The sequence below is a fragment of the Physeter macrocephalus genome, chromosome 11, assembly GCF_002837175.3.
Source record: "Physeter macrocephalus isolate SW-GA chromosome 11, ASM283717v5, whole genome shotgun sequence".
NCBI lineage: Eukaryota > Metazoa > Chordata > Mammalia > Artiodactyla > Physeteridae > Physeter > Physeter macrocephalus.
In genome coordinates, this window is record NC_041224.1 from 50,810,600 (window position 1) to 50,822,893 (window position 12,294).

Consider the following 12,294-nt stretch of genomic DNA (forward strand, 5'->3'; position numbering starts at 1 on the left):
TGAGAATTCAGAGCAGGGTGAGGCTGGGCCCTCACTCCAGAAGCTCACCGTGGGGGAAGGGGACAGACACACACACTGATGACTCTTCTTTTGAGAAGACGTGGTCTCAAAAAGCATCGAGGTTCATGGGTATAAGCGTTCAGGGCAGGAGGGTCCTGGAGAGCTTGGTAGGGAGGGAGTTTGGGCTTTGAAGGGTGAGTAGAGAGGGGTTGTCTTCCCCTGTTGAGAAACATTTATCCTCAGGATAAAGGCCAAACTCTTCAGCTAAGCACAGCAGGTTCTTCATGATCCGGCCCAGTGCCCTTCTACTGCTTGCCTACCATTTGCCCCTTGCACTGTGGGATTTTCAGTTCCTAAAAAATCTACCAAACCTTCTCTTGCCTTCCACCATCTTTGCACTTGGCAGTTCTTTGGGTCTCCTCCCTCTGCTGGGGGGGCAGCATTGTGGATAAGCCAGGCCCTAGGGTCAGACTGTGCGGTCCATCTTAGCTTTGCCACTTTCCAGCCGGTGGGGCCCCTGCCTTGTTACTTAATCTCTTGGTGAGCCAATGTCCTCATCTGCAAAATGGGGATACAGGACAATAATAGTGCCTACCTCAAAGGGTGGTTGTGAGGATTAAATGAGGTAATACATGAAAAGTACTTGCAGCCGGGGTCACAGGAACCATTACATAAATATGAGCAGCTGTGATGAATATTCAATGCCTGGCTTGCTTCTACTTTATTTCAGGTCTTAGGTTAGTCATCACCTCCTCTGGGAAGACTTTTCCGACACAGGCTAACTCCTACGGCCACGTTGTGAGCTCCCAGCTGTATCACCTCTTCTACCAAAGCACCATCTTTCGGTATCCCCACCAGATTGCTAACTCCATAGGATAGGGGCCCGTGGATCGTGCTGGCTGCTGGAAGGGACACCTGGTAGGCACTCACTCCCGCCCCGGGACTGACCCTGGGAGGGCGAAGAGCCGTGGGGGAAGGTAGGTGACCAACACGGGCTGGGTCTGCGCCCTCGGGAGAAAATGCAGCTTGACGAGTCAGGCGAGTGCGGGACCCCGCCCCGGCTCCTCCCCGAGCCGGGCCTCAGCCCCGCCCCCGCGCTGCCCCCGCCGGCGCTACTGGCCTGCGCGGTCCCCACCCTCCCCGCCTCCAGCGGGGCGGCCCCCGGCTTATTCCACTCGCGAGAAGCACCGCGCCAAGCCCGCCACCAACGCCGCTGAGGGATGCTGCGCTCCACGTCCACAGTCACCCTGCTCTCGAGCGGCGGCTCCAGCGCTCCCGGGGCACCCAACAGGAGGGTGAGTAGCTGCTGTCCCGCTTCCTGTCCAGGCCGCCCGGCTGTCGGGGTCTGGGGATGGAGACGCACGGATACCGGTCCCTTGGCCCTGACACCCCACCTGGACTCAATTTTAGGTCCTGTCTCAGCTCTGAACGAGACCTTTCTTTTCTACGTCCCAGAGGCGCCGCACTGGCTCAAAGGGCTTAGGGGACTTTAGGGAATTCCCAGAGATTTCCTCCCCTTCCTGCCTCGCCTATCAAGCCAAGTGTATTGGTGGCACCAGTTTAAAAAGCAAGGGAAACTTTTTGCGTTGTCCCTATCTTGAGACTCAAAGGTAATGAATGTCTTTAACACCCAAACTTTCCTCCTTCCAGTGATGAAAAGAAAGGGCCACTTGTCCCAACTCGTGGTAGAGTAACACTGATTTGGAGTGCGCTTAATCTAGGTAGGCTTCATTTTTATCAATACAAAGTAGAAGAGATACTGTGGCCACCTAGGAGCCCAGTTGTGGGACTTGGGTTTATGCAAACTGCTCTCTTCTTTCTGATTTAAGTATTAGCACAGTGGGCACCATCTTCATCTAGGTTGCCCTTTGGAAGTGTTGTTTCTTTGCCATCTTTGTTGCCTCTTTTCTCATCTCTCCAGATGCTCTGTGAAAGAAATGCTAGCCACATCGTTCCCATTTCATATCTCTTCCAAGATTGGTACCTCAGAGTATACTGCCAGGGCTTTGGTTTGTGCCTTTTTGGTTCATCTGTTTATTATGATGTTCAGTACTCATCATTTGGGTGAGTACTTTTCTGTGGTTGAGACTTCTCTAATAATATTTCCCCTAGGTTTAGCTAAACAAGTAGGCAGGTCCAAGCCAGGGCCCCCTTTGGTACTCCTATCTGTTTTCTAGTCTTGTAGACGTGCTTATTTGATTTTGTATACCTCAACCAAGTGACTAGCAGTCGTCTTCAATACTGTTTTTCTTTAGCTCTGGAAGAAAGACTGGTTACTCCTGGGTCTGGGCCAAGTGATGGGTTCGGATATGTGCAGGTGCACCACTTAGGGCTGACAGAACTCTGGTTGTCCAATCATTAGTTTCATAAAGAAAGATCCCCATTAGGTCCAACTGGGTTTCCAACCACAATCCCAGCCTTACACCAAGATGGGTGTTTGCCTTTTTTTTGGGAAATCCCTCTCAGTTGGAACATAATTATGAATGAGAAGGAATGAAGTCACTGAAAAGCTAGCCCTGAGCCTGGACAGGGTCATACATGGGACCAGATTGCATTAAATTCTCTAGGTCCCCGTCCAGAGTGGGTACTCGTTGGGAGGCTAGAGTGATAATGGGTGGATGAAATGTGACTAGTATAGTAGGTAACTTTTCTGAAGATTTTTTTCCTCAAATATTTACTTTCAAGTATTTCTTTAGTTGTAAGTGCTGTGGTGTCTGGCACAGTGAACACACTCCTGAGAAGGCTTTGCTCTTTGAATAAGACAACTGAAATAATTTGGACTGAAGGGGTCTGTGCCCTGAATCAGACCGTGTAGGGCTGCTCTGAGCACATGGGTAGGTTCTGCAAAGAAGATATCTAAAGTTTCTAGGGTCCCCTTTATGACTTCCAACTCTGCTCAGGATTTGCAAATGGCACAAGTACTGTGTGTGTGAGACTGTGTAAACTATGATCTTTGATTAATTGATTTATTAAACAATGTTTATAGATCTGTGTGATGCAGGGCTAGATATTGGGGTCCACTCTAACTGTGGGAGCAGACATTGTCACAGACTACCATATGCAAAGTGATGGTTGTAGTAGTGGGGTAGAGTGTTGACAGGGTTGTGTAGAAGCTAAAAGAAAAGGTTCTTCTTGAAGCATCTGAGGAAGGCCTCCCTCTGTAGGAGACGTGTGTGTTTAGTCTTGTAGGATGAGTGGGACTTTGTAAGGCAATGGACATCACTGAGATACCGAAAAAAGGAAATATGATGCTTCTAAATGGAACTCTTGGCATATACTGTATAACAGTGGTGTATTGGACCTGCTTTAGGGCAAAACACTTATTTTTTGGAAAAACAAGAACAGGATGCCTTGAAAAAATTGTAGACCAAACAAGTGAAAAGCAAAAAAGTGTTCCCTAAGTTGAAAGTTTTTCAATAAACTCTGTATTGTTCTGTCTTTCCTCTCAGATATTGGACAAGTGATCATCTTGAACAGTAACAAGTTAGCCATTAAAATAACATTTCTGTTTCATCCAAAGAGCTTACCAAATTAGGGACTGCAGGGGAACCAGGATGTGTTGATCCAGGCATTCAAGCCAACCAGAAATGGCGCTGACAGCTGACACTGAGCAGGGAGTTCTCTGAGTCAGCCACCAGGGTGGTATGGCCAGACCAGACTGTCACTAGTTATCCTTTGTTCAATAGCTGCCACCTACAATTTGTACTTCCTTCTTATCTGAAATCTCTCAAGGGAAAAAAAAAAACAGGTGGGAGAGTAATTTCTGTCAGTTGATAAACAAAGCTCTGAGAGGCATTTATGGATGCCAACCAGCAGGGGTTATAAAATTTAAAAAAAAATCTGCCTTCAAACCAGTTGTGCCTAAAAATAGTTTTATCTATGGCAACAGCAGGAAGATAAAGTGGCTGGAGAATAACCATAGACAGGTTGATGACCTTGGAGAATAAACGTTTTTTAAAATATCGACATTGCTTTGTGATTTGGAAAGGAATTTTGTAAATGCAGTTAATCCCACTGAATGAGACTTTGCAGTGAAAGGTCAGTTGTGTGGCCAGGTTGTGTGCTTTGGGGGGAAGGCACGTGTTGCTTTGTGCAGCCAGATGTATTTGGTTGAGCTGTTCAGTGAGGGTGGCGTGAGATGATAGACTCGTCAAGGGTTCCCCCAGCACCATGCTCCGTCGATAATAAGAGACTGTTGGCTACTGTTACTGGTATCGTGGCCCCTCAGTGGCACATAAAAAACAAAACCAAAGCCAACAAGGCCACAGGGATAGGACTGTCTCGTGGCCTGCTCTTGCCAATATTTCTTTGTATTTGGCAAAGGCTTCCTCCGTTCAAAACTGGAATGGGCTGCTCAGTCATTACTTCCTCACTCTCCTGGGTCCCATTTCTGTCTGATAGGCTCAAAAGAAAGAATTCTCCTTAGCTGGCCGGTGAATGGGTCAGACAGGTGTTTACCTCACTTCCTTTTCCTTTCACAGAAACATCTATGTGCATAATTTCTGTATCATCCTATGGGGCTCTGAGGAAGGGACACTGGGCATTGCGGGACCTCAGCGTCTGGTGGAAGGAAGCTGGCTGCAGCATCCCCCAGGGAGGGGATGGCAGAGGGCCCTCTGTACTCAGAAAACGGTTGGCTGCTCCCCTGGGACCTCCTGAACCCAGTTGAGGGGCTTTAGCCGAAAAGCCTCTGCCACTAAGAATTGATAGTTGTAGGCTCAGAAAAAAAATCTCCTGACTTCTCTGCTTTGGTTCACCCATCTCGCTGTGTCAGATGTAGGATGAAGGGACCCGAGTTCTGGGGATTCTTAAGGAAACCTGAGACCCGGAGGCTGGGTGTTACCACTGAGCTTCTGGTCACTTAGGAAACCCTTTCAGATCAGCCTCAAAAATTGTAGAATTGAGTGCAGGGAGCTGTGGATCCTGGGCCAACTAACTAGAGACCAAGTTGAAATGTTTCGATCTAAAATATAATACTTTCAGTGATTACGTGTGTTATCGTCTTCTTGCTTCCGGCAGCCATCTCTCTCAGCCGAAAACTGTCCTGATAGATATTCCCCAGCACACAGAATAGTAACACAGAGGTATTTACCTCTTTCCCTCCTTAGAAGGGTGATATTTCCTAAATGTTAGTTACCCTGTTGACTGTTCTTTGTCTTTTAAGGCCAGAGTGATCCCTCTAAAATGCAGTTACCTAGCTCCTCTACTTCAAGAACCCCCTCAGTCTTGTACCCCCAGGAACAAGCACAAACCCCCTTAGTTTAGTACCCAGGGCCTTCTGATCTGGCCTTTGCCTTCCCCTTCCCCCTCTTCATGCATACTCTTTGCAGATGTCCCAAATTACTTGCTACTCCCCAAGCTTTTGATGCTGTTCCTCGCCTCTGATGAAGGGTCAGCTCCTCCAGGAAGTCTGCTCTGAACCCCCTCTTCCGTGTTCCCCTAGAGGCCTGTGCACCCCATCATTGCTCCTATCTATGATTAACTACTTGAGAAGGTTTCAGGACCCTTCCTCCCCAAGCCTGGTGTAATAGGTGCTTAAAAAGAAGAGTGTCACCAGGGTCCTCAAACAGCCACACTTAACACTGAGTTGGCAAACGGGAAAACAGGAAGAGAAGCTTGGGATGAAGCCAGCCCGTGACCTCTGTCCCACCTGGGCAGGAAGCAGGTGCCCTGTGGATGGGAGTGTCGGCCCAGGTGAGGAGTTTGACAGCTCTGGGAAGGCCTCCAAATATTCCAGATGCTTCATCCTGTTGCACTGTTGGAGTTTCATTCCTTTGGTTAAGTGAGTGGTTCTCTACTCTGGTTACACATGGAATACGGAGCTTAAAATACCTCTGCCCAGGCCCCAGCCCAGACCGTCTAAATGAGAACATTGGAAAGTAGAGAATAACATCAGCATTGTTTAGGCAGCTCCCCGGGTGATTCTAATGTGTGGCCGAGGATTGGAACTCTTCCTTCCAGGGTTGCTCTCCCAGACAGCTTTCTTGGAAATGCAGACAGTCCTGGGCCTGTGTTCTGAAAGGTGCCTTTGCCTTGGTGGAAGGGCAAGGTTGGGGGTGGGGGGGGTCGGGGGGAGGAGTCATAACACGCCAGGTCACCCTGGTGTCTGTGTGTGTTCGTACCTGTGTTTTTCTCTCTGGGTCTTGGCATTCGGGGCACATGGTGAGCCTGGTACAGATGAGCCAGCTAGAGCAGGAAGGAGAAGTCACCATCTTCCTACTTAATGAATTTTGTCTGGAGTCAGCCCTGACACAGGAAAGGGGGTTCCAGGACACTTTATACCGCCTGGAAGAAGCATCCAAGTACGTAGGTCAAGGGTTGGCAAGCTACAACCCTGTAGTCAGATCCAGCCCTCGACCTGTTTTGTATACTCTGAGCTAAGAATGGTTGTTACAGGGCTTGCAGACCCTCAGTGTTTACTATCTGGCCCTTTACAGAAAAAGTTTGCCCCACCCTGATGTAGGTAATCAGGCCTGCAAGTTCAGGGCCAAAGCCTACTTCAAAGTAAGAGGCCTACTTCAGACGGGCAGGCCCTGTTCCACCTGTGTATTCCAGAGATTTTTATGCTTGTGCTTAGCAAAGGGATTGTGGTGTCCGTCCTCCCAGCTACAACCTTAGTGGCCACACCTTCTGTTAGGCGGAGCTGGGCAGGGACCCACGGTCACAAAGTGGACTAGGCCTGAGGGAAGTGTAAATGCACTTGGCTCATTTCCTTAGGGAAGTCCATGTTTGTAAACTGATGAGCAAACCCAGCACCTCCCTAGGTCATCTTAACCCCTTTTTATTTGAGAGGGACAGTTTTCCCTCGGGTGAGCCCAGGTACCTGAAGCTGAGAGCATGATGGTACGTGGATCTCAGAATCCCCCCTTCATGGGGACCAGCTTTCTGCCTCCACAAAGGGGGTCAGAAACAAGTCCCCAGAGGCCCGGTGTTGCTCCTAGGTGCCCTGATTGCAGACAAGGGCTCGGTTGTGTATTTTCTTGTGGAAGAAGCTTGAATGCTCGCTGCCCCTGCCTTGCTATTCCTCCCATGGGGGTTGGTTTTTGAAGAAAGTGGAAGGCTCTCTGGGGGAGTTTCAGGTACATTCTCCTTACCGCGTTTTAGTTCAACCTAAAAAGAAACCCACACTGATATTTACTGAGCAGGGCCTATTATGTGTTGATACTATGCTGAGCGCTGTAAGGGCTACAGAAGCAACTAAGGTACAAAGCTTACTTGGGAGCCCTGTTTCCCCCTCTCCAGTCCATGTTGTTGGGTGTGGAACATAATAGGAGGTACTCAATAATTGCTATTGAATCACTGAACTCAGGGTTTTTTTTTTTTTGTTTTTGTTTTTTTTGTGGTACGCGGGCCTCTCACCGTCACGGCCTCTCCCGCTGCGGAGCACAGGCTCCGGACGCGCAGGCTCAGCAGCCGTGGCTCACGGGCCCAGCCGCTCCACGGCACGTGGGATCTTCCCGGACTGGGGCACGAACCCATGTCCCTTGCGTTGGCAGGCGGACTCTTAACCACTGCGCCACCAGGGAAGCCCTGAACTCAGGTTTGAGTGTTAGTCCCTTCCTCCAGAAATTTAAATGGCTCCCCAATGTCATCCATTAGAGGCCTTGCTTTGCCATCAGGCATTTGTAGCTTGTCAGAGTTTGGCCCCTACCTGTTTGTCCATTTTCCTTTCCCACTGTTGCTCAGGCTGCAGGCCCATTTACCATTTTCAGAACATGCCAATGTCTATGCCTTTGGCCAGCCTGGAATGAATGCCTTGCCTGGTAATTGTCTGTTGTTATTCTGGTGATGGATTCTCCCAACCTCACTGACCCAAGCAGTCCTTTCTCTCCTTCTATACCCAGCTCAAATGTCATCTCTAGGAGCCTTCTGACGTACTCCTACCTCCAGTTAAGATGATTGTTCTCCTTCTTATATTCCTAGGGTAAAAAAGACGACTTACAGAGTGCTTGATATGTACCAGAAAGTCTTCTAAGCCCTTTTCATTAGTTTCTTCATTAGTTTATTTAATCCTCGCCACAAGTTCAAGAGAGTGGTTCTGCAGTATTGTTAGCAGTGTTTTACAACTAAAGTAACTGAAGCAATAAAGATTAAGTAGCTTTCCAAAGGTTTCATAGCTAGTAGGTGTCAGAACCAAAATTGGAACCCAGAAGTGCAGTTCCATCGTGCCTTAACCACAAACTACCCTGTCTCTCCCAATATTATATTGGTTATACCAAGTGCTCTTGATTGCCCTTTGTGGGTGTGTTTCTGGATTATGACGCTCTATGGGCATGGCTATTTCTTTTCCATATTAGTACCCTCATAGCCCTTAAAAGTATTTTACAAGTAGTGGGTACTCAGTACTTGAAGTACACTAAGTCCATTTTCCTGCTTTTGATGCACTGGAAGGGACCCTTTCTTGTAGGGACAGCTGGTCCAGCAGTAGTGTTCAGGGTAAGTAAGATTCAGCTCTCCTCAAAGTTCAGAACACAAGGCTGAGCCAGCTGCCGTGGGAACCCCTGGGAATAAACTACCTTACCTGCCTCTCAGGTACTGTCCAGCCTGGGCTGCTCTGGGTATTATGTACCTGAGTGTCAGGAAACCATGAAGGTCAGCATCGTAAAATGCTCAGAGAGATAAGCAACACTGCCTTGATCTTACTCAGTGGGACATTTTCCCACGGGGAGATTCCTGAAAGTGAATGACTAAAGGGAGGTAAAATCTACCGATCAACCTATCGGATGCATTCAGGGGTTACTTAGTGCTTCTGTAAAGAAATTCAGAGTACTTTTTAGACCTTTGGGATGTTCTCTTTGCTGTTCCTGAAGCAGTCCTGTGGGTCTAGGAAGGATTGATCTCTTTCTCTCTCTCTCTCTGTCTGATATAGTTGCTCTCAATCTTTATTATTGCTATGACTACTATGATTTTTAATTTAAAAACTTACACATACTTGGAACAGGTGTAGACGTCGCAGAAATCCCACTTTCCAAAGATCACCACCACTACCACCAGCATCAGCTGGTTGTGTTTCCTTAAAGACATTCCCCCCCCCACAAATCTATACAGATTATCAGATTGAATTTAAAAAACAAAAATGGGGTTATTGTTAACATTTTTCCCCCAGCACCTTTCTTTTTTTCACATGACAGTACATTTGACCATCTTATTAGGAAGGGTCTGATCCTGTTCCAAGCTGGGTTTGAAATGCATCTGTATAGTCAGTCCATCTGTGGATCAGCACTGATTACAGAATGCAAGCACCACGTGTAATCCATGCCTTACTGTTTCCATAAAAGCACTTCTAATGACAAGAGTAAACACTCTACACAGGGGCCTGGGTGTAGCCGCAAGCACCTGCTGCACCTGCCAGATAGCTTTGAAGTCAAATGTTTATTTTACATGTTCATTTTATTTAATTCATTATCTGTCACCAGGTAAAATTGATAGTTTAGAGAAATGCATTCTCTTTATCCTGCGTCTGTGCATACCGTAGGGTATACATGGCTCGGGGAGACTTACAGGAAGTTTGTTGAGGAATATCGGAGTTCTGAGTGGACAAATAAAGAATTGTCTCACTCAGGGGGAGGGGACTTCTCATTCTGAGTGATTGGACCCATGAGGTCCCTTCTGGGCCTTGTCTTTTCTTCAGTTTTTTAGTTTATTCTGAAAATTATTGCCATTAGGGATTACCCCTCGAGGGCAATCAGCCTAAAAACGGTATCACTTGCAGCACTAATACCCATTAGATCCGTTGACCAAATTGTTTAGTATTATGGAAAGCAGAACCGGGGAGCCAGTTAAGCCTATATCATTTTGGAGCTTGTAGGATGATGATAATATCTAGATAATAATAAAAATATCTAACACTGATAGAGTCTTACTATGTGCCAGACATCTTCCTTTACCTGACTTTTACCCTTGAGATTCAGAGAGATAAAATAGCTTGCTCATAATCAACACAGCCTAGTAGGTGTTGGAACCTAAGTATGTGCGTGTGCACCTGTGTAGGTATATACATGTGTGCGCACACTCTGTGTGTGTGTGTGTGTGTGTGTGTGTGTGTGTGATGTGGTGCAGGAGAAAAGCCCTTCCTTTTCTCTGCAAAATTGTGCTGTGGCTCAGATCCAGCCTACCAGACAAGATTATTGAGCATATCACAGACTTGGATTACCTTACCTGCCTGGTGTGATTTACACTTTGATGTTTGTGCAAATGCCAGCTGTTTTCAACCAGTCCAAGTGGCCTGAAGTCAAAGGGTTACCTTTCTCTGGAGGCCCTCGGATTCCCATCAGTGTTGTGGATTGTCAGCTAAGAGAGCTATGTGCTGGGATGGCTTGGTTTCTCTTTGGCCAGCATGACTGGCGATGAGCTTTGAAGGTTTATTGCAAAGTTGGCCATGTGTCAGGCCACGTCTCACCCTGGGGTCACTGGAGTCAAAGCTTGCCCAGAGGAGAGTGAGGATGAAGAAGGATCTTGAAACCAAATCACATGGCTGAAAGAGCTGGGGTTGTTTAGTGCAGAAGAAAGGAGGTTCAGGCCTGTGAAGATTAAAGGGAATTCTCTTGCAGTCCCCGAGGGCACCCTGGGTCTGTTAGTTAGGAGTTCTGAGGAAGAACTTATAAGTTCATTATCAGGAAGCTAGATGTGTCAGGTAGCAAAATGGGGTAGCTCAGAGGGAGGCAGTGGTGTGTGTGGAAGTGCTGATGTGTCCCAAATGTGCTCTCACCTGTACATGGAAAATGTTACCCTCAGGCTGGGTGTCCACTTGCCAGGTACACTGTTGGGTTAGGGGGTTGCTTTGTAGGCTGGCAGGTTGGCGTTCAAAGGTCTTTTACAATCATATCCAACCCTGGGCTTCTTGGATGCAGGGTACTTTTGCTCAGAAGCTGCCCTGTGGACCAGTGCAGATCTGTGACCCTGCAAACCAGGTTGGGGGTGTATATTAGTTTGCTAGGGTTGCTGCAAAAAGGTACCGCAAGCCAGGTGACTTAAGCAGCAACAATGTATTGTCTCACGGTTGTGGAGACCGGAAGTCCAAAATCAAGGTGTCAGCAGGATTGGTTCCTTAGGGGGACTGTGAGGGAAGGGTATGTTCCAGGCTCTTCTCCCTCGCATGCTCACATGGTGTTCTTCCTGTATGCGTGTCTGTCTCCCAATTTCCCCGTTATATAAGAACACCAGTTATTTGGGATTAGGACCCACCCTAATGACCTCATTTTAACTTCTGTAACCTCTATAAAGACCCTACTTTCAAATAAAGTCACGTCCTGAGGTGCTAGGGGTTAGGACTTCAACATAATACATTTTAGGAGGACACAGTTCAACCCATAACAGGGACAAGCAGTGCTCTCATGAGTGCAATTGGCTGTGGGCTGGGCACTCTGGGTGCTGCTTTGGCCCTCTGGGGTTTTGTTGTTGTTGTTGTTTTAATGGTAGGATCACTTCTCTCTGGAAAATGTCACAGTAAGACCAGGCTGTGACAGTAGGGTGAAATAAACATCATGTGGCATTAAGTACATTGTCATTGTTGTGCAACCATCACCACCATCCATCTCCAGAATTTTTTCATCTTTTCGAACTGAAACTCCATACCCATTAAAGGATAACTCAGCCCCTGGCAACCGCCATGCTGCTCTCTGTCTCTATGAATTTCACTACGCTAGGGACCTCCTGTACGTGGAAGCATATTGGATTTGTCCTTTTGTGCCTGCCTTCTTTCACTCAGCGTAATGTCCTCAAGTTTCTTCCATGTTGTAGCATGTGTCGGAATTCTCTTCTTTTATAAGGCTGTATAATATTCTGTTCTATGTACGTACCACATTTTATGCATTCATGCATTGATGGACATTTGGGATGTTTCTACCTTTTGGCTGTTGTGAATAATGCCGCTGTGAACATGGGTATATAGATTTTTAAAAAAATGTTGTGATTAATCATGTCTGTTACAGGAAAAGCCAACACAGAGTCAAGTAGAAAGCACCCTCCTACCCCGTCACCACTGTGTATAGTTTGGCCTCTATCCTTCTAGCTGTATTTTGGCCTATGGATGTGAAATCAGATCGTTCTGTACTGTCACGGAGCATGAGCCATTTTAAAAAAATGTTTGAACTCTGTGAAACTATTCAGTAGTTTCCTAAACAAGGAAAACATAAAACATAAGCAGTGAGGTGATGAGTGCCTGTGATGGGCCAGGCAAAGGCTGGTCTTACCCCAGCGTCCCCTGTGAGATTGGTACCATCATCACCGTTGCTAAGTAGGGGAAAGAGGCTCTGAGAAACCCCAGGTGATCCGGCTGCTGCAAATGCAAATGCA

The 12,294-nt window shown here is 47.3% G+C and overlaps 1 protein-coding gene across 2 annotated transcripts in view; it reads left to right on the plus strand.

Moving 5' to 3' along the window:
- Positions 1-697: 697 nt before the first annotated feature.
- The window catches only part of MYZAP (myocardial zonula adherens protein), a 97,163-nt gene continuing 85,566 nt past the window's right edge, over positions 698-12,294 (plus strand). For both annotated transcript variants that reach the window (XM_007111262.3, XM_007111263.4), the window contains exon 1: positions 698-1,295. In XM_007111262.3, the coding sequence (XP_007111324.1) occupies positions 1,221-1,295 (75 nt within the window). In that variant the 5' untranslated portion in view covers positions 698-1,220. The remainder of the gene's footprint in view (positions 1,296-12,294) is intronic.